Source organism: Protomyctophum parallelum (assembly GCF_964188405.1).
Source record: "Protomyctophum parallelum genome assembly, chromosome: 15".
Taxonomy (NCBI): domain Eukaryota; kingdom Metazoa; phylum Chordata; class Actinopteri; order Myctophiformes; family Myctophidae; genus Protomyctophum; species Protomyctophum parallelum.
The window spans coordinates 50474243-50501712 of NC_139710.1; the positions used below are offsets into that span (position 1 = coordinate 50474243).

Sequence of the window (27470 nt, forward strand, 5' to 3'; positions counted from 1 at the left end):
CCACACTGCCACATCTTTTTACATAACTTAATACACATAACTCTAAAACTTACCGAGTACGTCAGAGCAGAGGGATCACCCCGGCTGCTGCTGCTGGCTGCAAAGACAGGAAGGAAACTTATGTAAACAGTCGGAGAGAAGAAGGGAAAAAAGGCCCTTGTGATCAAACTTTGACCAGAACAAGAACACTCCTCTTCTGCCCAGCTTCGCCTTCGTTCGGTCGGTGTCTGGATTTAGGGGGGGGGGGCGGACTGAGAGAGTGACTACTACACAGAATGTTCCCCTTCTTCCTCTCTCTCTCTCTCTCTCTCTCTCTCTCTCTCACCCCGCGCATACGCGATGGTACCTACACTGTGGTCATGTGATCAGATGAGAGCTGAGAGAGAGGCGAGCATGCTCAGTGAGATTCAGATTGTTTTAGATGCGTTGAATTGGCCACTGGGGGGCGCCATTGTGTTGCACATGACTCCTCGCCGCGTTGACTTGACGGGCGCGCACATCATGGGTCCTTGGAGGTACCCGGATCAAAAATAAAAATTAACCACTTTAATTCTGTTTCATATTGTCATATTGGGGGTCCCAGTTGGCATAGCCTCGATACTCAGGCTTTCAATTGGGGATCTGTGGCCAAATACATTTGAGCTATTTTTGCTATATTTGAATTTGCTAGTTTTGAATTGGAATCCTTAAAAGTAACCGTTGTATTGAATTTCAAATGCACAACTTTATAGTTATATTAACTTTATGAACTAATTGGACATAAAAAAAACTAACATTTTAGCTGAAATCAATAAAATATAAATGTTCAGATATTAACCTGAGGGCCATCATTAAGTGATGTGGCCCAAAAACCTTTAGTCTTATGTTAATGTTCATCTATAATATAGATATACCTAGGCCTACTGTATAAAATACTATCTCATACAACAAATAGTACTGCACATTATTTGAAAATGTTAGTTACTAGTTACTTTGGAGATTTTAATTTTGATTAGAAAACATACATTAAGTGTGTGTGTATAGGGTTGAAGTAGTTAATGTATGTTTTCTAGTCAAAATTTAAATCTCCAAAGTAACTAGTAACTAACATTTTCAAATAGTGAAGTAAAAGTTACTTTCCACCACTGCCAGAGCAAATTAAAACCAATGCAATGAGTGCAAGTCAAATTAATGTGAGAAGAATCAAGAATTGAACAAATCGATCCTTCTACTGATTTATTAGTAGCATACACTGTCAAACAATAATAATAAAAAAACTCCAATCTTTCTGCACGTATGTTACATTAAACCTTTTCACAAATCCTAAAGATACCTTTTTAAAGACTAGAACAATTGGCATAGAACTGTATCAAATAGGCAACATTTTGCAACAAAGAAGCATTTAAGTGAGGATGGAAAAATGAACACCAAGATGGTACAGTTATGTACCTTAATAACTTCGATACAACATATGAATAATAAAATCAACACTCTCAGTCAATGTCAAATAAATAATCGGCTGATAAACACGAATTTTGAAAGGCTAAAGAGAAGAAAAAGAAAAAACGTAATCATGCATTAGTTACAGTGGAGTTACAGAATCCCTTTACTAAGCAGTAGTTTGTTGTGACACAGACACTGCTGTAAGAACAAGCCAAACAAGATTGCCAAAATCAAAATCAAAACATAGGAGAAAAAAAAAAACTGTTATACTTGAGTTGTTGAAGTTTTTGAAAAATCGTGAAAATGTGGCAGAAATCTTTGGATATATATTCTTTCAGAGCGAACGTTTTTAACTCAAATCTTTGCTCCTGGGAACAGCATATTTTCAGATGGGGGTCCGCGGCCAAATACAGATAACTCCAGGGGTCCTTGACATGAAATAGGTTGAGCACCACTGACATAGAAACAGAGGTTTTTCAGAATAACGTTTAACCGCGTTTAGAAGACTTTCTTTTTAGAATCGGCCTCAGGTCTAAATGGGTTAAAATAATTGAATCCAGTAATGGGTGTCGGTAATAGATCACATGATTTATTGAGATGTTGTATTGTGCGGTTTACCTTTGAACAGCTATATTCCTGCACATTACAGATTAGACATCACAGACGCCATCTTATAAGTGCTCAATTCTAAATCACCCAGAGCTGACTAAAGACTTGGCTCCAGTTATATACAGAGAGAGAGAGAGAGAGAGAGAGAGAGAGAGGCACAGTGCCTTCATTTACATAAAAAGTGCTAAAACAGTGATAAGGACCTCTTCAGACGAAAAGCGAGTGACGCAGGCGTTGTCGCCTGGATCAGCGACACGTGGAAACCTCACGAGGAAACCAAGCGAAAAATAAAATGAAATAAAAAGTCTAGTCGCCCGCGGGCCGTGCGCACGAAGCGAGAACGGGCGCGACAATTTCACGGGCGGCCGTAAAAACACGCTTGCGTAATCACCCCTCAACTTCTCTGAATCTCCGCACATCCAAAATAAACGCACTCCTTTCATTAAATCACTAGGCTTATCAGTCACTCCCCGTCTTTTGAAGGCCTTTCTAAGGAGAGGAGCGCAGTGATGATTTACTATGAACAGTGTTCTGACTGAGCAGTCTGTGCACTTTATAACAACAAGGTTTGAGTTCAGATCACTTATCAGTTCCATTCAGATGGTGGGTATTTCTTAAAACAACTTAAAACAACTTAAAACACTTTACCATAAGAGAAAAAGTTAAATGAAAGTAAATGAAAATGTCATGATTATAATAAGGGCTTCATCGCAGCATCTTTTGTGCTGCTCTTTTGTTCTTTTGAAATGAAAAACAGACATGTTCGGTTATTCTGCATTCCCCAAATTGCTACCGTTTTGGAAGCAAGAATCCAGCAGTAAATATCTCCCTTTTAAAAACGTAACTCTTCACGGACACATGGATATAGCCGAATCTTAGGTACACTGTACACGATGATTTGATTGAAAGTCTGTGATCCTGAATGGCGGAGGGCATTTGCCAGTCCTTTCTGCTGTTGTCCAGAGACTGTTCATGTGTTAAAGCTGTCATAGTAGGAAGGAGGGGCGTCTGCAACAGAAAGGAGGCTTATCAGACAGAACAGAACAGACAGAACAGACAGAACAGAACAGAACAGACAGAACAGACAGAACAGACAGAACAGAACAGAGCTCACCAACAGAAAGGAGGCTTATCAGACAGAACAGAACAGAGCTCACCATTCAATACCCAAAACAAAACAGAACAGAACAGAACAGACAGAACAGAACAGAGCTCACCATTCAATACCCAAAACAAACACTTCCCAGCAGGTCTTGACCACACTCACTAGATAATGTCATCATTAGAAACACCTCATTGATTAACTGCTTTCTTCATTCAGATTAAGATATAGGACAGCAGAGAGTAGTAGAGAATGGTTTGTGTGTCGTTTTCCTACCCGATCGTAGTAGCCCCTTCTGTTACACAGGCCAAACTGGCTATGGCGTGAGCGGACCGCGTTAAATAACTCCCAAAATCATGAAATGTCACATGGTTTCCGAGGCGTGCAACGTTAAGCATTAAATGTTCAATCCAAGCGCCTCGGGAGAGAATTCTCCACCACGGAGGAAAGCCGGCCAGTGCCATCATCTTTTGAATGAGACACTGGTCTCTTATCTTGCCCCACACCTTATCCCTAAACATATTTGCCTTTTCTTTTTTTTACTATTTTGAAAAGCATTTTAAAATAGTTCAACTAACCGATCTACATCAAGATATAGCAAGATCTAGCCCAGTGACTACAGGGCCAAGCAGTTTCTTGTGCCTCACAGAAGGGTGCGTTGCCAAGTTACTACGATCAGGTAAAAAAACGACACACTGATAGGTCACCTGCCAGGAAACAAGCTGCATTGCAGACATTGTGATTACCGTGTATGATTTGTGAGTGTCTGACCCCTAGGGGTCAGGCACCCTTTAGCTAAAGGGCGTCTGACCCCTACTCCTCTAGGTCAGGTCAGACATTTATAATTGATCCGACAACATTGCTATACCATATTATATTGGCCGCCATCCTAGAGTCGGGTTCTGCCTGACGTTTTTCGTTACCTCTGTCGCAATATTGCTTGCTCTGGGTGGATCTTTGTTGGTTTTCTGCTTTCTATGTAAAGTGTCTTGAGACAACTTGTTGTGATTTGACACTTAAATAAAATAGAATTGAATTGGTCAGGACTCGGGTTGGGCTCGGGACATTTTGAAATTAAAATAACGTGTAATTGTAATAATATGATGCGATAACAACTGATAACAAGTGTGTTCTTGGGAATTGTGAAGGAAACAACACGTGACGTGCTTTCAGATTTAAACACAGCTGTAGTGAACGATGGAGATAGTTTATCGAACTATCGAAAACCAACAGCCAGCTCTGGAAAGTCATTCCTTTTGTTTTCTTCTTTTGGTTGCTCGAATTCTCCGTTGTAAATTCCCAAACACAACTTACCCTGTGGATACGCAGAGGTACTGTAGTCTGGAGGCAGAATGAACTTACCCTGTGGATACGCAGAGGTACTGTAGTCTGTAGTACTGTAGTCTGTAGTCTTACCCTGTGGATACGCAGAGGTGCTGTAGTCTGGAGGCAGAATGAACTTACCCTGTGGATACGCAGAGGTGCTGTAGTCTGGAGGCAGAATGAACTTACCCTGTGGATACGCAGAGGTGCTGTAGTCTGGAGGCAGAATGAACTTACCCTGTGGATAGGCAGAGGTGCTGTAGTCTGGAGGCAGAATGAACTTACCCTGTGGATACGCAGAGGTACTGTAGTCTGGAGGCAGAATGAACTTACCCTGTGGATACGCAGAGGTACTGTAGTCTGGAGGCAGAATGAACTTACCCTGTGGATACGCAGAGGTACTGTAGTCTGGAGGCAGAATGAGACTTACCCTGTGGATACGCAGAGGTACTGTAGTCTGGAGGCAGAATGAACTTACCCTGTGGATACGCAGAGGTACTGTAGTCTGGGGGCAGAATGAGACTTACCCTGTGGATACGCAGAGGTCCTGTAGTCTGGGGGCAGAATGAGACTTACCCTGTGGATACGCAGAGGTCCTGTAGTCTGGAGACAGAATGAACTTACCCTGTGGATACGCAGAGGTACTGTAGTCTGTAGTCTTACCCTGTGGATACGCAGAGGTACTGTAGTCTGGAGGCAGAATGAACTTACCCTGTGGATACACAGAGGTACTGTAGTCTGGAGGCAGAATGAACTTACCCTGTGGATACGCAGAGGTACTGTAGTCTGGAGGCAGAATGAACTTACCCTGTGGATACGCAGAGGTACTGTAGTCTGGAGGCAGAATGAACTTACCCTGTGGATACGCAGAGGTACTGTAGTCTGGGGGCAGAATGAACTTACCCTGTGGATACGCAGAGGTACTGTAGTCTGGGGGCAGAATGAACTTACCCTGTGGATACGCAGAGGTACTGTAGTCTGGGGGCAGAATGAACTTACCCTGTGTATACGCAGAGGTACTGTAGTCTGGGGGCAGAATGAACTTACCCTGTGGATACGCAGAGGTACTGTAGTCTGGAGGCAGAATGAACTTACCCTGTGGATACGCAGAGGTACTGTAGTCTGGAGGCAGAATGAGCGGGCATGCCGTGGGCATGGGGTTGGCACCACTCTCTGAGAAGTACGGTATGGTGGCGCCCGTGGAGACGCAGAACAGAGGCCCGCTGCTGGGGCCCGCCGCCGGCGCGCGGCTGTTGTCGTTCTGCTGCTGGTTCTGGGAGAAGGTGAGACCCGGGGCGTAGCTGAAAGCGCTGGGGGAAATGGCAGTGTGAGGGCCCGACGTGCCCAGCTGGGAGTGGCTCTTGGTGGGGAGGGAGTCGCTGCCCGGCGGAGCCCCGGAGGCTGGCGTCCCGCCTACGGCTCCCAGGTGGTGGTCAGACGGAGGGGCGCTGGGGGAAGGGTGATACGAGGAGTGTCTGGCCCGGGGGGCTGGCTTGGGGGCGGGCCGAGGAGGTACGGTAGGGGTGGTGGCGGTCGGTTCCGCGGCAGCAGAGGCGGCAGTTTCACCTGAAGCTGGGGTCGAGGTGACTGATTTGGTTCTCTTCTGCACTTTTTTGTCCAGTGCGACGTTCCCTATGTGGATGGGCAAGGTCAGCGTGACCTCTGGAGATTTGAGACTGACCTGGGTATTCAGAAAGACATAAGAGCACCATTGGCTTCGTTATACCCATGGTGTGGACTTGAGTTGGAGTGAACAGCCCGTAACTCGGTAACACACACACACACACACACACACCCAGTTATGACATCATTTTGGAAATGTTCTCCTTACGCACAAGATCGGTATATTCATGAGAAAAACAATCGGCGATCGATCCCAAAAAAAACCCTGATCGTAGCACCTCTATTCATTTCGTCTCTTACATTCAACTTCAATCACCCTATTCATTGTACAGTAAGCTTGTGACTTACTTTAATATAATATTCAATCTTGATGACCTCACAGCCAGTCAGGGAGGACTGAGGAAGAGGAGGGACTATGATCTGCTCCTTCCACTCTGCATCCTTGCCGGCCTTGACGCACCCCCCCTCCACCTCCACTATGGTCCTGATGTCATGGGTCGCCTTTTTGGTCTCGTAGGTCACTTTCTGGAACAGGAACACGAACACACACACACACACACACACACACACACACACACACACACACACACACACACACACACACACACACACACACACACACACACACACACACACACACACACACACACACACACACACACACACACACACACACACACACACACACACACACACACACACACACACACACACACACAAATGAAGGTAGCTTATTCTAGAGATGAAATTCCTTTAAAATCCACATAGCTCTTTTCCACCACGTCTGTGGTGGTTTAAAAAGATATTGAACCAATAAAGAGTATTAAAAAGTGCTTTGGGCAAAACCTCTCAACTCCATTGGACCCTCAAACTGTATACTAAAGCAACTAACTCAGCCACCTCTCCCCCTCTCATGGAAGTAATATAAACTAACTCAGCCACCTCTCCCCCTCTCATGGAAGTAATATAAACTAACTCAGCCACCTCTCCCCCTCTCATGGAAGTAATATAAACTAACTCAGCCACCTCTCCCCCTCTCATGGAAGTAATATAAACTAACTCAGCCACCTCTCCCCCTCTCATGGAAGTAATATAAACTAACTCAGCCACCTCTCCCCCTCTCATGGAAGTAATATAAACTAACTCAGCCACCTCTCCCCCTCTCATGGAAGTAATATAAACTAACTCAGCCACCTCTCCCCCTCTCATGGAAGTAATATAAACTAACTCAGCCACCTCTCCCCCTCTCATGGAAGTAATATAAACTAACTCAGCCACCTCTCCCCCTCTCATGGAAGTAATATAAACTAACTCAGCCACCTCTCCCCCTCTCATGGAAGTAATATAAACTAACTCAGCCACCTCTCCCCCTCTCATGGAAGTAATATAAACTAACTCAGCCACCTCTCCCCCTCTCATGGAAGTAATATAAACTAACTCAGCCACCTCTCCCCCTCTCATGGAAGTAATATAAACTAACTCAGCCACCTCTCCCCCTCTCATGGAAGAAATATAAATATATAGTCACATGATGAGGCAGTATTGCATTGTTTTAAAAATCACACACGTGTGAACTGAGTGGTGCAATTTCCCCCCCCCCCCCCCCCCCTCTCTCTCTCTCTCTCTCTCTCTCTCTCTCTCATTAGAGACACTACCCCTCTCACTGTTTCTGGCGCCCCCTACTGCTATTATTAAGTCACACACTCATGCTCGCACAGGGGTAGACACACTCATGCTCGCACAGGGGTAGACACACACAAACAGGTACGAGGACATTGCAAGCTGGTTGTAGGAGTGGTTGCACCACTCAAAAGAATATATACAAGGTTTACCTCATTTCCTGGAGAAAATAAATATATATATTTCCTGAAAAATGTACATTCTGGAGTTGGGTGGTTTCTGCCAGACAGAACAGATATAGTTCGTGTGTTTTCTCTGAGATTGAGAGGTCGGGTCATACCAAAGACTATAAAGAAATGGGGTCAAGTCCAGGATTAACGTGGCTACATTTAGGCCTGACGTCGACATTTTTAAAAATGTCTTCTAAATCCTGACAGTTTTCTGAAATACCTCATGTTTCTGTATCAGTGGTGCTCCATATTTAACCTCATGTTTCTGTATCAGTGGTGCTCCATATTTAACCTCATGTTTCTGTATCAGTGGTGCTCCATATTTAACCTCATGTTTCTGTATCAGTGGTGCTCCATATTTAACCTCATGTTTCTGTATCAGTGGTGCTCCATATTTAACCTCATGTTTCTGTATCAGTGGTGCTCCATATTTAACCTTATGTTTCTGTATCAGTGGTGCTCCATATTTAACCTCATGTTTCTGTATCAGTGGTGCTCCATATTTAACCTCATGTTTCTGTATCAGTGGTGCTCCATATTTAACCTCATGTTTCTGTATCAGTGGTGCTCCATATTTAACCTCATGTTTCTGTATCAGTGGTGCTCAATATTTAACCTCATGTTTCTGTATCAGTGGTGCTCCATATTTAACCTCATGTTTCTGTATCAGTGGTGCTCCATAAACCTCATGTTTCTGTATCAGTGGTGCTCCATATTTAACCTCATGTTTCTGTATCAGTGGTGCTCCATATTTAACCTCATGTTTCTGCATCAGTGGTGCTCCATATTTAACCTCATGTTTCTGTATCAGTGGTGCTCCATATTTAACCTCATGTTTCTGTATCAGTGGTGCTCCATAAACCTCATGTTTCTGTATCAGTGGTGCTCCATATTTAACCTCATGTTTCTGTATCAGTGGTGCTCCATATTTAACCTCATGTTTCTGTATCAGTGGTGCTCCATATTTAACCTCATGTTTCTGTATCAGTGGTGCTCCATATTTAACCTCATGTTTCTGTATCAGTGGTGCTCCATATTTAACCTTATGTTTCTGTATCAGTGGTGCTCCATATTTCATGTCAAGGACCCCAAACATTATATGCAATTGGCCGCCGACCCCTCAGAAGCAAAGATTTAAAAGAGTTAAAAACGTTCGCTCTGAAAGAATATATATTCAAAGATTTGTGCCGCATTTTCACGATAAAAAATAAATAGCTAAAGTATAATATAATGCTTTAAAACACCAAAAGGGGGTTCTCCCGCCCAAAATGGGTTTCAAGAAAACTCTGCTCAAACTCATGTTTACCTGCATTAGGCTGGCCACCACGTTTCCAGAAGTCTTCCCAGACTGGTTCTGGATGTTAGCGGTCAGCTGGATGATCTGACCAGGAGTGTAGCCTTTCATGTCGGTGTTGGCCTGCAGAATCACGGTGCCCGTCTTCACCAGCATGTAGGTGAACTGCCGGGTCACCGCAGAGGAACTGGGCTCCTGCACAGGCAAACCAGAGGTCACTTGATGACTGTCATGTGTCCACAATGGGACTGGGGAATGCAATGGCTAAACATTTAGAATTTAGTTAGCATAGTTATGTATAGACAGGTGACAGGTGATTATTGATCTGGCATTCTATAACATTCTATAGTGTTTATAGTTTAAATGTACATATATATATAGTTTAAATATATGTATAAATATATGATTATATATGTATATATATATATTCTACTGTTAGACGGATGATGGGTCCTTAGTTTACATATGGTCCTAGAGGACTATTTCTATGCATTTGATTTGTTACCCGTTTTTGCTTTTTGTAAATCGACCTGGATTAACAGTGTCTGCTAAATGCCTAAATTGTATCACAGCCTTAAATTGGATTAAAAGGGTGTTAAAAAATGTAACTGTGATTGTTTCTATATCTCTAGATACTGCTGCCATACAAGGATTACCCACCAACAAGTCTGAGCGCATAGTTTGGCCTAAACAGGAGGCCTGCCACACAGTCACACATTAGGCCTAAACAGGAGGCCTGCCTCACAGTCACACATTTGGCCTAAACAGGAGGCCTGCCACACAGTCACACATTTGGCCTAAACAGGAGGCCTGCCACACAGTCACACATTTGGCCTAAACAGGAGGCCTGCCTCACAGTCACACAAAGGGCTTCTGTTAGTGAGAGAACACCCGTCGGTGGCTTTCTCACCCATATGTCAGGCACTTGGTTTAGGTTGAGGAGACTGAGCAGGTAAAAGGGCTTCTCCATCTTGTAGTCCTTGGCGAACCGTGGCGTGTCGACAAAAGCCCTCACTCGATATATGATCTTTCCATAGTTGCCTTCAAAGGAGGTGGGAGCCGAGGCTGTGGGAGAAGAGGCAACACATTGTGATTAAAGGAGGTGGGAGCCGAGGCTGTGGGAGAAGAGGCAACACATTGTGATTAAAGGAGGTGGGAGCCGAGGCTGTGGGAGAAGAGGCAACACATTGTGATTAAAGGAGGTGGGAGCTGAGGCTGTGGGAGAAGAGGCAACACATTGTGATTAAAGGAGGTGGGAGCCGAGGCTGTGGTGGAAGAGGCAACACATTGTGATTAAAGGAGGTGGGAGCCGAGGCTGTGGGAGAAGAGGCAACACATTGTGATTAAAGGAGGTGGGAGCCGAGGCTGTGGGAGAAGAGGCAACACATTGTGATTAAAGGAGGTGGGAGCCGAGGCTGTGGGAGAAGAGGCAACACATTGTGATTAAAGGAGGTGGGAGCCGAGGCTGTGGGAGAAGAGGCAACACATTGTGATTAAAGGAGGTGGGAGCCGAGGCTGTGGTGGAAGAGGCAACACATTGTGATTAAAGGAGGTGGGAGCCGAGGCTGTGGGAGAAGAGGCAACACATTGTGATTAAAGGAGGTGGGAGCCGAGGCTGTGGGAGAAGAGGCAACACATTGTGATTAAAGGAGGTGGGAGCCGAGGCTGTGGGAGAAGAGGCAACACATTGTGATTAAAGGAGGTGGGAGCCGAGGCTGTGGGAGAAGAGGCAACACATTGTGATTACCGCTAGCATTAGGATGGAGCCGAGGCTGTGGTGGAAGAGGCAACACATTGTGATTAGCGGTAGCATTAGGATTACCCCTTTCTTGTTAGGAATGAATGAAAATATCCACAATGAAAACAAAACACTTGGCCTCATGTCAACTTAACTCATCTGACAACTTGAGTTTATAGAGGGGCACGTCAATGGTTTACGTTAACAAGTTAAAGGAGAATTCCATACTAAAAGGCTTTCTTACCTTTCTTTGTAGTTGTTACGTCCCCACCAAAGAGGTCCAGGTGTTATTTGGTGCAAAAGCTCCTTATTGGCTATTTCCCCTACCATGAGCCCTACATGAATTGCATTGAATGGAATGGGAATTGAATGGGGCTATGGGGTGTTGTGCTAATTTGCTTATTTCCATTGCTCAAAATTATAATTTCTTTGTATATATCCTCTCTTCATAATGTAAATAATATCCCAAGTGGCACACTTTACTACTTCTTTCGATGGAAATAAGCGAATTAGCATAACACCCCATAGCCCCATTCAATTTCCATTCAATGCAATGCAATTCATTGAGGGCTTATGGGGAAAATAGCCAATAAGGAGTTTTTGCACAAAAAAACACCTGGACCTCTTTGGTGGGGACGTAAAAACTACAAAGAAAGATAAGAAAGCATTCTAGCATGGAATTCTCCTTTAAGAGGAAACAATCCAACTATCTGGATTTGGTGGGAGCAAATCATATACAGTATATTATTTATCATATTGATCATACGATTGTGTGAGTTTGTGAATTGGTATACTGTCTTGTAAGACCACGTGCGCGATGAGGTGTGAAGACACAAAATCAAATCAATCAATGAATGTAGCCTAGCGTTTCTTTAATCAATTCAGGACGGGAACCCCTTTTGGTGTTTGAAGCATTATGATATGCTTTAGCTATTGAAAAATAGCAGATCTACAAGCTCATAGCACGGCACCGAACAACATATTTTCAGATGGGGGTCGGCGGCCAATTACATATAGTTTTGGGGGTCCTTGACATGAAAATGTTTGAGAAACACTGACATAGAAACATGTTTTTTTTTAGAAAACTGATATCTAGGTCAGAATGGATTTCTTATGACGTGCGTCGAGATGAAGTCATTTTCATTGACAAAGGCTCTAACGTCGACACACAGGTGTAAACATTGGTAGGTGTAGACACAGGCGCCGACACACAGGGTTCAAACAACAGATTAAGATTCATGGCTGTACAAAGAACTGGTTCAGTTTGTTCCTCTCACATTGCAGGAAGAGGTTATCTGAACACAAGTGACCTTATAGTCCATGACTAAACAAAACGGGCTGGGACCACTTTGTTTGATATGTGTGACAGGAGAAGCCTTCAAATTAAGAGTAAATATAAAAATAAATGGGGGGGTGTTAAGCGATGTATTTTGGTTGAAATAAAAATGAATAAATAAAGTATTTAAGAAGTTGCAGCTCTACATTCTTCTAGTAATCATTGTGTTTGTTTATTAACAGGTGTCTGCCCTGCTCTTTAGTATAGTAAAAAATTTATGTTTCTTCCAATATTTCACTTGTTTATCCTGTAATGAGTCGTCTCTCCTGATTGGACAAAATCTGTATCCCGACGTGAACGTTTATTTTCTGTTGACTGAAGAGCGGGACTGGGAGACGCTCTATAACTTCACTTCTATTGTGTCGTTGGACTGCTTTTGTTAACCTTTGTGTTTTGATCTGCACCTCGCCGTCCAAGATAAGCATTTTCTTCCAGTTGACTGCACCCGTAGCACAGGTTCCAGTTGACTGCACCCGTAGCACAGGTGTTTTTACAATAGCAAAGCACAGACTTGAATTGAGTTAAACTGCTTTTTTGTGTTGCAGGAACAAACGGAGACGTCAGTTAATGCTATACCTCAAAGGTCGTTAGGGGACAGGTGGCAAGAGGCAGTTTGACAAGACAACCTGAGCCTATAGACCCACCCCCTACCAGGGCCCAGGAAATGATTATCCCTTCATTTTCCTCATAGACATTTCAGAAAGTATTTATTTAAAGACGGTTACGCCGCGGACAAAGCCAACTCTTGTCGTGACAAATCATGACAACAAACACAATTTTTCGGGCCGAACAAATAATTAGAAAGAAGAAAAAACGGCAGGTTACAATACTTTTTTTGTTGTTTTTCTTCTTTGTAATTATTTGTTTGGTCCAAAATATTGTGTTTGTTGTCATGAGTTGTCACGACTCGAGTTGGCTTTGTCCGCGGCGTAACCGTCTTTAAATAAATACCTTTTGAAATGTCTATGAGGGGAAAATGCTTTGGGAATCATTTAATAAATACCTTTTGAAATGTCTATGGTATCAGGAAAAACACAAAGGGGATGATAGGCCGTGCTGGAGGCAGTGTGGGGAAAAGAAAGCCAACCACTTCCACATTTTCTGGGGGTGCCCCAAGTTGGGGGTGTTTTGGAACAATATTCACATATCACTGTGTTCAGTATTTAATACTCCAATACCTTTTAACTTCACAACCTTGTACCTGGGCCACATTGAATGTCTTAACCAGTCGAGATACACAAAGCTACTGCAGGTGCTCTTGGCAGCCAGCAAAAAGTCAATAACAAGAAGATGGCTAACCCCAATCACACCCACAATGGACGATTGGCATGGAATAGTCCTGGATATTTTCAAAATGGAGAAATTAACATACATGTTAAGGACTAGATTAGACAATTACTACCACATTTGGAACAACTGGATAGTGCACATTGCCCCTCTGAGAGCGGACTGTGTGTGATCTCACTGGTCCTTTGCCTGCTTTACGATTGTAGAAAATGTTTAAGACACCTCTCTTTCTCTCATGGTCCAAGAGCAAAGCTGTATTGTTTTTTGTCCCCCTCAGCAATAGTGTATATACTTTCGTTTTATTTTTGTTGGTTGTTGTTGTTTTTCTGTCTGTCTTTTTCTGCCCACTCTTTTCTTTTTGTCCTCCTGAAATGTTTCATCCCGAAGTGATATTGCCCTGTTTGTCCCTGTTTAAGTGATATTGCCCTGTTTGTCCCTGTTTAAGTGATATTGCCCTGTTTGTCCCTGTTTAAGTGATATTGCCCTGTTTGTCCCTGTTTAAGTGATATTGCCCTGTTTGTCCCTGTTTAAGTGATATTGCCCTGTTTGTCCCTGTTTAAGTGATATTGCCCTGTTTGTCCCTGTTTAAGTGATATTGCCCTGTTTGTCCCTGTTTAAGTGATACTGCCCTGTTTGTCCCTGTTTAAGTGTGGACTTGATGTCATATGAAAAAGGACTATACAGAGACATTGGAGTTGGAGCCACATGGAGGGGGGGGGATGAGGGAGGGAAGAGGGGTGGAAAGAAAAAATGAAATCTTGGGAATTGCTCGTGTGTCATGTGTGAAAATGCTATCTGTATTGTACTGCTCTTTCCAAATAAAACAAATATTATTAAAAAAAAATGAAATGTCTCTGGGACAACTGGAAACCTCTGAACTCTGAATAATGTCATATAACTTTTGGATTTGGTATGCTCACACAACATATCTGTAAAAATGTCCACTTTAACGCATTAACATCGGGAAAGCATCGGTGTCATTTTAGATTTTAGCTTAATTAAAAAAATAGCGGCTATACTACAAAGCTCACAGCGAAAAGATCAAGAAAGATCTTGTAAGTGTGAGAACTACTGCAGATTTGGAGGGGCATTTGTAGAATCAGCCTCAGGTCTTAATGGGTTAATTGTGCCTAAACACACCCTAAAATAATCACCGGATCAACAACTTATGGTGTGCTTCACACACGTTCTTAGGTTTACAGTGGCAGGCTGGGGTAGTTAAGCTACAGTACACACATAGCTGTGGAAGATACCTCGTACTGTACATGCAACCAAGAACCATAGCTGTGGAAGAGATGTCACCAAGAACCATACACCAGGCAAGAGAAGTAACAAGAGACAACAAGACTACAGGCATTATATTGCTGAAGAAGAGTGTAGTCAACGGTATGTGGTTATCGGCGGGGGCAATTACAAATCAAAGCTGGTCATAGGTTTTTTTTGTTTGTTTGTTTCCGTATCAAGTAAAACAATTATCAACAAAGATTTATATGCACATCCTGGTAACTAAAGAAGGGTGCAGAGACAAAGGAATAATGTTGAAAAGCAAAAAGATCCACATAGTGACTAGGTTCAGAAGAAGAGCTTTGTGTAATAGGAGGTCAACCCTATGTTGCCTCAATCCTATTTTCTAATATGTTGACTAAATGCCAATAAATTTTTTTTTACCTTTATTTAACCAGTAAAAACCACATTGAGACTGAAGTCTCTTTTACAAGTGTGAACTGGCCAAGAGAAGAGGAAAAATAAGTGACACAGTTCTGCCAGTAACAATAAATACACGAGAACAGGACAAACATACAATGCTCATAAATACAGAACCCACTACAGACGAAGCTCAAAGGGAGAACAGGAACGTCTAGTAACACAACCAGTCGTTTAGTATTTTCGGCGAGCATCCCCATCCCCCCCATAATGGTAGGGCTTAAGTGGTGAAGTCAACATCAGTGTAGATACATTAAATACACAAATCATTGTGAGTACAGAGAGAGTGAAAGTTAGAACAATAAAGTATGAATGGTGCAGTGGAATGGCCACGCTCTCATCCGACACAATGGGAATCAGTTATCATCTACTTTATTATTATTATTATATCCGACACAATGGGAATCAGTTATCATCTACTTGGAAAGTGCACGCGGTTAGTAGTCGACATGACCTCATACTGTACCATGAGGATTGTCAACATGGTACAGGAAAATGTAGCCTCGTTCTCCGAGGTAAGCTTTGAAATGACCCATAATATAAAGCATGAGGGATCATAATAATAATAATAATAATAAAATAATAATAATATAATATTATTATTATTATTATTATTATGAGGGATCATAGGGCAGTGGTTCCCAAACCCTTTCATGTCAAGGACCCCCAAATTGAAACCAACCCATTTGAAGAGATATGCCCGGGACCCCCATAAGAGAAGATTTGTATGGCTCTAGTAGTGATTCAGGGACCCCCATGAGGGAAGATGTTTACGGCTCTAGCAGTGATTCAGGGACCCCCATAAGAGAAGATTTGTACGGCTCTAGCAGTGATTCAGGGACCCCCATAAGAGGAGATTTGTACGGCTCTAGCAGTGATTCAGGGACCCCCATAAGAGGAGATTTGTACAGCTCTAGCAGTGATTCAGGGACCCCCATGAGGGAAGATGTTTACGGCTCTAGCAGTGATTCAGGGACCCCCATAAGAGGAGATGTTTACGGCTCTAGCAGTGATTCAGGGACCCCCATAAGAGGAGATTTGTACGGCTCTAGCAGTGATTCAGGGACCCCCATAAGAGGAGATTTGTACAGCTCTAGCAGTGATTCAGGGACCCCCATGAGGGAAGATGTTTACGGCTCTAGCAGTGATTCAGGGACCCCCATAAGAGGAGATGTTTACGGCTCTAGCAGTGATTCAGGGACCCCCATAAGAGGAGATGTTTACGGCTCTAGCAGTGATTCAGGGACCCCCATAAGAGAAGATGTTTACGGCTCTAGCAGTGATTCAGGGACCCCCATAAGAGAAGATGTTTACGGCTCTAGCAGTGATTCAGGGACCCCCATAAGAGGAGATTTGTACGGCTCTAGCAGTGATTCAGGGACCCCCATAATAGAAGATGTTTACGGCTCTAGCAGTGATTCAGGGACCCCCATAAGAGAAGATTTGTACAGCTCTAGCAGTGATTCAGGGACCCCCATAAGAGAAGATGTTTACGGCTCTAGCAGTGATTCAGGGACCCCCATAAGAGGAGATTTGTACAGCTCTAGCAGTGATTCAGGGACCCCCATAAGAGAAGATGTTTACGGCTCTAGCAGTGATTCAGGGACCCCCATAAGAGGAGATGTTTACGGCTCTAGCAGTGATTCAGGGACCCCCATAATAGAAGATGTTTACGGCTCTAGCAGTGATTCAGGGACCCCCATAAGAGAAGATTTGTACGGCTCTAGCAGTGATTCAGGGACCCCCATAAGAGGAGATTTGTACGGCTCTAGCGGTGATTCAGGGACCCCCATAAGAGGAGATTTGTACGGCTCTAGCAGTGATTCAGGGACCCCCATAAGAGAAGATTTGTACGGCTCTAGTAGTGATTCTCAACCAGTTTAATTTCAAGGACCCCCAGTTTGACACATATTAGTCTACAGACCACCATTTAATGGCATTTCTATCTCTGGGACCTCCAATTTATATTGTGAAATCAATGTTAATTTAACTCTGAGAGTGCACAAATGGAACCGAATGGACCTGTTACACTCTCTAAGTTACAGACCCATAAGGGTCCATTTGGTTCCAAACTATCATTTAGCTGGGAGGGACCCCCTGGAACTCCATCAAGGACCCCTGGGGGTCCACGGACCCCACTTTGGGAACCACTGTCATAGGGCAAACATAGAAATCAGGCTCCCACTGATAATGTGACCGGCTGCAACAAAATACATGTAAGGGAAGACTGATTTGCATACAACCTCAAACTCTGTCTCACGGTGAATTAAGGAAACAGATGTCATCTGGTGGTGTGCTAGTATATTCATTATTATAAACAGATGTCATCTGGTGGTGTGCTATCATATTCATTATTATAAACAGATGTCATCTGGTGGTGTGCTAGAATATTCATTATTATAAACAGATGTCATCTGGTGGTGTGCTATCATATTCATTATTATAAACAGATGTCATCTGGTGGTGTGCTAGTATATTCATTATTATAAACAGATGTCATCTGGTGGTGTGCTAGAATATTCATTATTATAAACAGATGTCATCTGGTGGTGTGCTATCATATTCATTATTATAAACAGATGTCATCTGGTGGTGTGCTAGAATATTCATTATTATAAACAGATGTCATCTGGTGGTGTGCTATCATATTCATTATTATAAACAGATGTCATCTGGTGGTGTGCTAGAATATTCATTATTATAAACAGATGTCATCTGGTGGTGTGCTAGAATATTCATTATTATAAACAGATGTCATCTGGTGGTGTGCTAGTATATTCATTATTATAAACAGATGTCATCTGGTGGTGTGCTAGAATATTCATTATTATAAACAAATGTCATCTGGTGGTGTGCTAGTAATACTAGTATATTCCAATCCACAGCAGAGCTAGAGTTAGGCTAAATAAGAACAACATGTCGAGACATGTCTGTCTATAATGAAATGCAAACAAGGGGGAAAGAACACATAGGAAAAGAATGTGTGCAACAGGTGTTAAGTCCCCCCGTAACCCCCCCGTCCCCCCATCCCATCACTCAGCGCTCTTACCTGGTATGAGAAACTTGAAGGGAAAGCAGAGATCCCCTTGTTTCAGAGTTCCTGGGACAAGGAGGGAGAACACAGATAAGCATCTGTCAGTGGCTCGGGAACCTTTTGACAATAGCTCTGTTGTTTCCTTTGTGGCGAGACAAACCTGGCGCCCCCCCCAGGGCAACACGCTGACTAGTACAGTACACACCACCAGCTTCATGGAAGCCATTTTACATCCACAAATATACGTGGGATAAACACTGATGATATGCATTAATAATTACTTCTTTAGACATTTTAGCTTTTAAGTTTTCCGTGAAAAACGGATGATAACACCAGCAATTATTGTGGCTTAACAGGTTTATTCAAATACAGTTTGAGTTATGAATTACACACACACACACACACACACACACACACACACACACACACACACACACACACACACACACACACACACACACACACACACACACACACACACACACACACACACACACACACACACACACACAACTATGAACGCAGTATTTCAAAGTTCAGTTTCCATGAGTCACACAACCTGAATAATGCCCTGATGTTTTTTTAAACCTCACCCATTTGCACTTCAAACAAGTTAACCGAAAAACACTAGAAAATGATTTGCCAATACAGTTTGACCCAGGCCTGGTAGCTAGATAATGTATACAGTAAGCATAACAGTCAATATGGATTGACCCAGGCCTGGTGCTAAGACATTATATACCAGTGGTTTTCAACCAGTGGTCCAGAGACCACCAGTGGTCCAGAGACCACCAGTGGTCTGGAAACCACCAGTGGTCCGGAAACCACCAGTGGTCCAGAGACCACCAGTGGTCCTTGCCGGGGAGTTCCAGGTGGTCCCCGGCTAAATGATGGAGAGTTGGCAACCAAATGGACCCTTATAGATCTTTAATAACTCTTGAGAGCGTAAAATGAAACCAAATGGACCCTTTTACACTCTCAATAGTTAAATTGTTACATCTGCTGCATTACTTCAATTACGCCACAATTAGACAATGTAGAATGTATGTAGAAGAATTGTTATTCCCATCAACGCCTGTTGTCTCTTCTATGGTACCACATCAATGAATACAGCATGGATTTGTGGACAAAATCTTTTTGAGAGGCTAAATCGCATCAAATGGTGGTCCGTGGCTCAAATACAGAATAAATAATGGGCCTTGATATGAAATGTGTAGAAAACCACTGATATATACAGTAAACATAATTGTCAGCACTCAGCAGCCAGTGCAGTCAGTGAGCAGGCCAGTACCTTTGTTTTTCTAGATATACAGAAAACATAACGGTGAGCAGCCAGTGCAGTCAGTGAGCAGGCCAGTACCTTTGTTTTTCTAGATATAGAGAAAACATAACGGTGAGCAGGCCAGTACCTTTGTTTTTCTAGATATACAGAAAACATAACGGTGAGCAGGCCAGTACCTTTGTTTTTCTAGATATACAGAAAACATAACGGTGAGCAGGCCAGTACCTTTGTTTTTCTAGATATACAGAAAACATAACGGTGAGCAGGCCAGTACCTTTGTTTTTCTAGATATACAGAAAACATAACGGTGAGCAGGCCAGTACCTTTGTTTTTCTAGATATACAGAAAACATAACGGTGAGCAGGCCAGTACCTTTGTTTTTCTAGATATACAGAAAACATAACGGTGAGCAGGGCTGTACCTTTGTCTGCCACAGAGACAGTACTGTTGAAGTACTGTTCCTCCACCGTCCACGCCGTGTCGTTGACCTTGTTGGTGACGCCACAGAAACCGTTGCAGTTCACCTTGATTGCTGCAAGCGAGAATGAATAGTATTAAATACATACATTGAATGTAAAAACGGATTTGTAAAGCGCCAACGTCATTTCCTTGAGCGGTAATTCCGCCAAATCTTTGCACTTCCGTTGATGCCACTTGCCCAGCGTGGCATCATTGTCCCTTTAGATTTTTGCGTTGGCCATTAAAAAATAGCAGATATGCAAGCTAGCAGCGTGTCGCTTTCTGCCGCATCTGCTATTTTTGAACTTAAAAAAAAAAAGAAAATCTTGAAAGTGTGCGAACTGCTGATCTCATTTGCAGAATCGGCCGCAGGTCTAAATGGGTTAAAGTTGGACAACCTTAGCCTCCCCAGAGTCACCATAGAGTTACGACATTGAGGGGGGCAGAAAACTGAGCACTCGAGCGCTGTTCATGCAGCCTGCACTGGGACAAGCTGGAGTTTGAAATACATTGTTTTCAACGAGGGCAGCGCAAATAAGAGCAATTCTAAGCATGTGTGCAACATGACAACTGTTTTAAAGTATTGTACACTAACAACTAACGTCTCTGTAATGTTTATGTTTGGTAATGTTAGGATTTAAGATTATTAAACCCATGAATGGGTCCAATGCATTTCTGCCAACTTCCGGTCCAGGACTTGTCACTGTTTGCTATGCTCTTCGCCCATAGAAGTCTATTGTAGAAGAGGACTGGCCCCATGAAGTAACTCTGTCTTACTCTACATCTCTGAGCCTCCCTAGAGCAGTCGATCACACAGAGTCCCACACAGGATAGGCCATGAAGTCCGAGAGCACAAATTATGAATGCGTTCTTAAATAGAAAACGCACAGGCAGGCCGCGTCAGAAAGTAAAGCCTGCAGAAGCACAGGACAGGACTGATGTGGTTGACTGTCTACAATCATCATTTCAGGACAGGACAGTATTTCATCATCTGATGTTGCGTTCACACACGGGCAGAAGCAAAGATGAAGTATAATGTTGAGCAGCTACATGCATCATTGCGTCTTTGCATCGTCACTCATGTCCCTGGCTTCCATTGACAACGAATGGTAGACTGTATCTTTGCGTTTTGCCGTGTGAACGCACCGTCCATACCAAATACTACTTTATTCTATGCAGTGTCACTGAGCTATAGTCAGTATGGGTGGGAGGGTTTGAGGGGTTTCTTTTTGTCAGTTTTTTTCCTTTTTTTCAGTAAAAAATAATAAGAATGTATACAGTACCAATTTTAAAATAATAGTATAACCTGTTCTTAATAAAAAACGATTTTGACAAAAGGAAGAAAGTGAAGCGTGCTTCATATCGTCTTCCTGGCGGTTCATTTTCACTAGCAGAGCAGAGCGTGTGTTCATGTTGCTACAGCCTGACCACCTCCACCTGCACAGGAATGTCAACAAACTGGAAGCTCCACACATGTAATAAACAGAAACTCTCACACACAGTGTGTGTGCGTGTGCGTGTGTACACACACACCCTCGAGGGAGGAAGAGCTATTCGTTACACCTGGAAATACTAATTATACATCTAAGAATCAGCTATTGTTCTGTCATTTGGACTGGTGACATTCAGTGACGTTTGTCGTCATTGAGGTTATCCCTTATGAAGATTTTAGAGGACCCCCCCCTCCCCCCTTGAAGACACAAAGAGGAACTTAGGGGCAAAGGAAGTACATGAATCAATCACTGAAATTGATATTGAGCTAAATCGGATGCAAAATATATAAATAGTAAATACATAAATAAATAATGTGGTTCGCCTAATTTATCTAAATAGTCATTGCTTTATTTCAGGATATTTGGGCAAAAACAGAGACACATTATGCAATATGCAACCATATTTGCCTAGATTGTTAACCATGCAGTGCCATCTTGTTAAAAAGTGTAGGCTATAGACATAATATATATAGCCTACATACATGTGAGGTCAATTGTTTAGATATCAAGGTATTCAATGGTATAACAAAACAAATACGTAATTAATTAATAATAATAATAATAATAATAATAATAATAATAATAATAATAATAATAATATGGGCCTATTCCTATAGAATAAAATGTGTCCAAAAGAATGTCCACAGCAATCCAAACAGCATGGTCTTTCTTTACAGGTAGTCAACAATAACAAAAACGAATTGTCTACTCTAAGAGAACATGTTTATAACTACTTATCCCTTAGCAGCACACCAATAATATCTAATCTAAATGATGTTAGATACTTAAATAGATCATCCACTTCCTTGTTTTTAGAACACAGGGTCCTAAACGAAACACTGGCTGGAAAGAAGAAAAACATAAAACTTCGACAACAAGCTTACCTTTACACTGCAGAGGCTGCGCCAGTTGAATGGTTATTGTCCCCGAAATGGACTCCCCTGGGCTATAAACAACCTTATTGTTGTTAAAACTAATCTCAAATACCTGTAGTTTACCCATTTCTGAGGCCACCACCACACCACACTAGTCAGGCGGCGTCGATGGACGAAGAATCACCTGTGTGCGGAAAAGAAAAGTACAGCTGAGACTTTCCATCATGAGCCAGCCCTTCGACGTGACGTCATCTCTGCGGAAGTGAAAAATGCTTGATCGTCAGGTGACTCATGTAGACTTCAGATAGTTCCAGCATGGCAAATTGATTCAGATGTGGGGTAAAACAACAACAAAATTATAGCCTACCTTTTAATTAAAATTTAACACAAATTCTGCTTCTGCGATTATTTTTTTTAGCTGTTTAGTGTTTGCTTTCAACTCCTGCTCTATTTTATTAGTGATTAAAATTGATTGATTGATTGATCAAGCCTCAAAACACAGCCAAACACTGACTATTGTTATGTCTTGAATTGGACTTAATAAACGGTATTTAGGTATGGGTTAAGTTAGATTGATTGATTGATTGATTGATTGATTGATTTTTTTCACAGTATGCAGAATGGGTAGGCTACATTTCAAACGAAAGCAAGTCAATACAAAAACTGTTACTTTGTGGACGAACCATGATTACACTTGTTTACAACAGGGTCCAGTCCACCATTTTCAATTCATCAGAACATTTAAAGACGTCCCTTTGTATAGCCCAATTAGACCAATATATTGGACATACAATTAAAGGCCCCCCCCCCCCCCCCCATTTTCCCTCACTGTATATTGTATCTTTTCCCTTTTTTGCTTCCCATATGATGAATTCCTGTTCTGTTCTTTAGCTACATAGAAATGTCTATTTGTATGTCTCTAAATGTTTGTATGTCTTTAAATGTTTTGATGAATTGAACAATGTGGACCCTGTTGTAAACAAGTGTAATGCTTAATTGGGTCGTCCACTCACAGTTGACAGTCTTTGTATTGAGTTTGTGCTTAAAATGTACTGTAAATTCTACAAACTGTTAATAAATATTTCAATCAATCAATCAAAAGGCCATGTAACTGATTTAAGCCATACTATGCTGCATCCTCACTTAAGTGATTGCAGCTCTGAAAGGTTGTTTCTGACTCAAAATGACCTGATTTAATTCTTGAAGGTCATTATTGAAACATTGCCTAATCAGACCTATTCAATGGACATATAGGTAATCAGCTCCCAGTACTTACAACACCTACCATCAGCTCCCAGTACTTACCGCACAACTTCAAGCTTCAAGCTCATATGCTGAGTTGGCGGTGCCCTGGTTCGAACCCTTGACCTTGTGGTTGAAAAGCAAGCGCTCTACTGACTGAGCTACCCGGACACATACCTGGACATACCTTCTGGAAAAGGCCATAACCCATAAATAAAGCCTCCCCAACTATACACAGATAAGAAAAAGCTCAAGTTCAAAGATTTTTGATTTTCATACATTTATTTCCTGTCTGGACTGAGCCACTAATTCCCACACTTTTTTATGGGTCCCTTTGTTTTTTGTTCCCTACATTTAGTTTTTAATTATTATTATTTCAAAGCATTTTCAAAAAACATTCAGAAAAAAAACAAAAAAACAAAAACAAATTCAATGATGAGTAATTCCATGAAGAAATAAAATCTAAAAAATCTAAGAAAATCCATACATTTGAAAACAAATGTATAAGAAGTATAGTGAAAATAGGCAATCCACCAAAGCTCGCAACATATGGCACGTAGCGACGCGTTGTGTGCTTGTAGATCAGCTATTTTCAGTAGTTTGGGTCTCCCGGGGCAAACGTCTGATCTGTCAAATGGGTCTCGAGATAACATGAAAAGTTTGAGAACCACTGATCTAAAAACAACCATGCAACCATCCGGCCATATGCGTCTATAAGTAAGTATTCATTCATTCAACCATCCAGCCATATGCGTCTATAAGTAAGTATTCAACCATTCATTCAACCAGCCAGCCATATGCGTCTATAAGTAAGTATTCATTCATTCAACCATCCAGCCATATGCGTCTATAAGTAAGTATTCATTCATTCAACCATCCAGCCATATGCGTCTATAAGTAAGTATTCATTCATTCAACCAGCCAGCCATATGCATCTATAAGTAAGTATTCAACCAGCCATTCATTCATTCAACCAGCCAGCCTGGCCATATCCATATCATTCATACTAAGCAGCATGCTGTTGTCACCCTTATGTAAGCAGCTCATCTCTGCAGGGTGACGTGCCACGTTTTCAGTAGCTCAGCGTTTCTCTAATCCCATTCATAACTTAAGAAAGCATCGTGTGACCGCAGCCATTATATTAAATGTGTACACAAACAACAGAACACTACTACTACTGTAGGGCTGTTTGTGTACATTAGCTGAGAGGGCATAAAGGTGGTCCAGGAGTCAGAAGGTCACAAGGCAGTTTGACCCTCGGCTCACCTAGGCCAGTGGTTCTCAAAGTGGGGTCTGGGGACCGCCAGGGGTCATTGGGGGAGTTCCAGGGGGTCTCCCAGCTAAATGATAGTTTGTAACCAAATGGATCCTTAAGGGTCTGTAACTCAAAGAGTGTACAAATGGAAGTGAATAGACCCAATGGACCCAATTGTATGCTCTTAGAGTTAAATTAACATTGATTTTACAATACAGTCTAAAGTGGGGTCCCAGAGATAGAAATTGCATTAAATGGGGGTCCGTAGCCTAATGCATGTAAAACTGGCGATCCTTTTGAAATTAAAATGGTTGAGAGTCACTGCTAAATCTGTAAAAAGGACCCCTTATGGGGGGTCCCTGACAGGCATAACCTTTTCAAATGAGGGTCTGCGGGATAATAAGTGTCATTTTGGGGGTCCTTGACATGAAAAAGTTTGAGAACCACTGATGTAGGCCTCTTTTCCCAGCAAATATTGAATCCAGTTTCCACTGAAAATGAAGCCATCATCAGCTGTGCGACTGACTGACTGAATACTTTACTAGTCAGAAATGTAAACAGCACGAGGTACAGTCCGACATTTTGGCTAAAAGAATAACACAACAAAAGTGTCCTGGGGACTTGTTGTTTTGTTTATTCAATTCATCACCATAGCATAAAAAAATAACACAAAAATACATGTCATCATCAACAAATATAAAACACTTACAGCCTACTGTATGTACAAAGGGGAAAAACAACAAATATAAAACACTTACAGCCTACTGTATACAGTACAAAGGGGAAAAAGGGGGAAATGACGGCGAAGCTCTAAAAGCAATTTCTCCTTCCCAGAGGACCAGAACCCAGTTATTATTAGTTAGGCAGTTATTGTATAACCTGACTCCGCCATATGGAGCAGAGTCAGGTTAGTTATTGTACACAGTCATGCAATTTAAATCCATGACCCTGTTAGAATGCAACATTACTCCTAAATGATATAATACAATTAACCTGCATGCTTTAGTATACAGTATATAGACTAGAGCATCACAAAATTATGATCACAACATGGCTGTAAATTAATTGCATTTTTATAGCGCTTTTCCAAGTGCTCAAAGCGCTTTACAATGGTTCATTCATTCATACATTGGGAGGAGTTGTAGGCCATTATTGGTAAACATCTCTGGATAATGTCAGAGGCTTATTGCTGAGGAGATTTATCCTGAGTGATGAAGAGCTCTTTATCTGGTGCAGTATTATAGCCATTCACTCTACACACCTCGGTTGCTCGGGGGTTTTGTATTATAGTCATTCACTCTACACACCTCGGTTGCTCGGGGGTTTTGTATACGGCTACGAATTTGCCGAAAATATTCTTCAACAACAAAAAAAGGTGAGTGCTGAAAAGAATGTCTGGACCTGTGGTTCAGAGTAGGCCTTCTCTTTTAGCCGCCAAAGCTCTCACATGGATCGTCTAATGATCATGGTCCTGAAGTGACTCCTTTTTATATTTATATATTCATCATGACCTATTTATTTATTATGCACCCGCAATTGTATCATGCAGATTATGCACTTTATATGCTCTTCTCTCTCTATCCTTTTGAACTGCAATGATGAACCTGCACACGTTTTTCACCCACCCTTATACTTGTAATGTGATGTGACGTTAAAGATGGATTCTGATTCTAATTCTGATGTGCTGATAACACAATGAGGTGAGCTATAATATAGTCTAACAGTGTTTCCCAAACTTGGGGGTCGGGAGCCCCAGGGGGCGGTCCACAGATGTGTAACATTGTTTTCTCACTCAGCAGTAAACAAGCCAACATACAGTAGGCCTACAGTATGCAGATACAGGGCAGAGCCATAGAGTATAAGACAGAGAAACGACAACTCCGTTCACTTCATGGGGCCAGACTCTTCTACATTGCCTTCTATTGAAAAGGGACAACCGGAAGTTTACGGAATGCATTGGAGTCTATGGGCCCGCGTGAGTATACATGAACCACGTGACCAGGCTGTTTTCTGCCCCCTCAATGTCGTAACTCTGTCTTACTCTATGGCTCTGATGCAGGGTATCTGCACATTTCTAAAGTTATAATTTGAGGACTATTAAGACCTTTCTAAAAAAAACAAATTGGCCAAATTGTCAAATATGACATAAGAAAAAGAGGCAAACATTGTGAATAAAGCTGCAATGCCTCATTTCCCCCCAAAGAATTCTAGTTGAACTAAATGTAATGCCTACAAATGCAAGTGCTTGTCAGGGTGGGGGTCCCCAATTAAAATTGAAAAGCCTGAAAAGTTTGGGAGCCTTCGCTTGAAGACCACTGTTTCTCAACCAGTGGTCCACGGAATACATGGTGGTCAATGGAAAATGTTTTAAACACCTTTGTTAAATGTAATCTATTCCATATTTAAATATTTCAAAATTGCATCAAAATTTAGGAAAAATCTTGAACTGGCATAGGGTGGGGAGAAGTGTTTGCACACCCAAAATAAGTAAATAACAGATCTATAATCATTTGTTATATCTCAGGTGTATGGTTTGGTGACA

At 42.1% G+C, this 27470-nt stretch overlaps 2 protein-coding genes across 3 annotated transcripts in view; both read right to left on the reverse strand.

Moving 5' to 3' along the window:
• LOC310872803 (histone-lysine N-methyltransferase EHMT1-like) overlaps positions 1 to 283 on the reverse strand; it is a 54499-nt gene extending 54216 nt beyond the window's left edge. For both annotated transcript variants that reach the window (XM_083784946.1, XM_083784945.1), the window contains exon 1: positions 54 to 283. The gene's annotated coding sequence lies outside the window, so the exon portion shown is untranslated. The remainder of the gene's footprint in view (positions 1 to 53) is intronic.
• Positions 284 to 2879: 2596 nt separating this feature from the next.
• arrdc1a (arrestin domain containing 1a) lies at positions 2880 to 22594 on the reverse strand. Its single transcript, XM_083784173.1, has 8 exons — positions 22441 to 22594; positions 20026 to 20136; positions 18338 to 18388; positions 10134 to 10288; positions 9236 to 9418; positions 6428 to 6604; positions 5552 to 6137; positions 2880 to 3039 (listed from the first exon to the last, which is right to left on the reverse strand). Exons 1-8 carry the CDS (start codon positions 22556 to 22558, stop codon positions 3002 to 3004), a joined length of 1419 nt encoding a protein of 472 aa, XP_083640299.1. The 5' UTR covers positions 22559 to 22594; the 3' UTR covers positions 2880 to 3001.
• Between the last annotated feature and the right edge of the window lie 4876 nt (positions 22595 to 27470).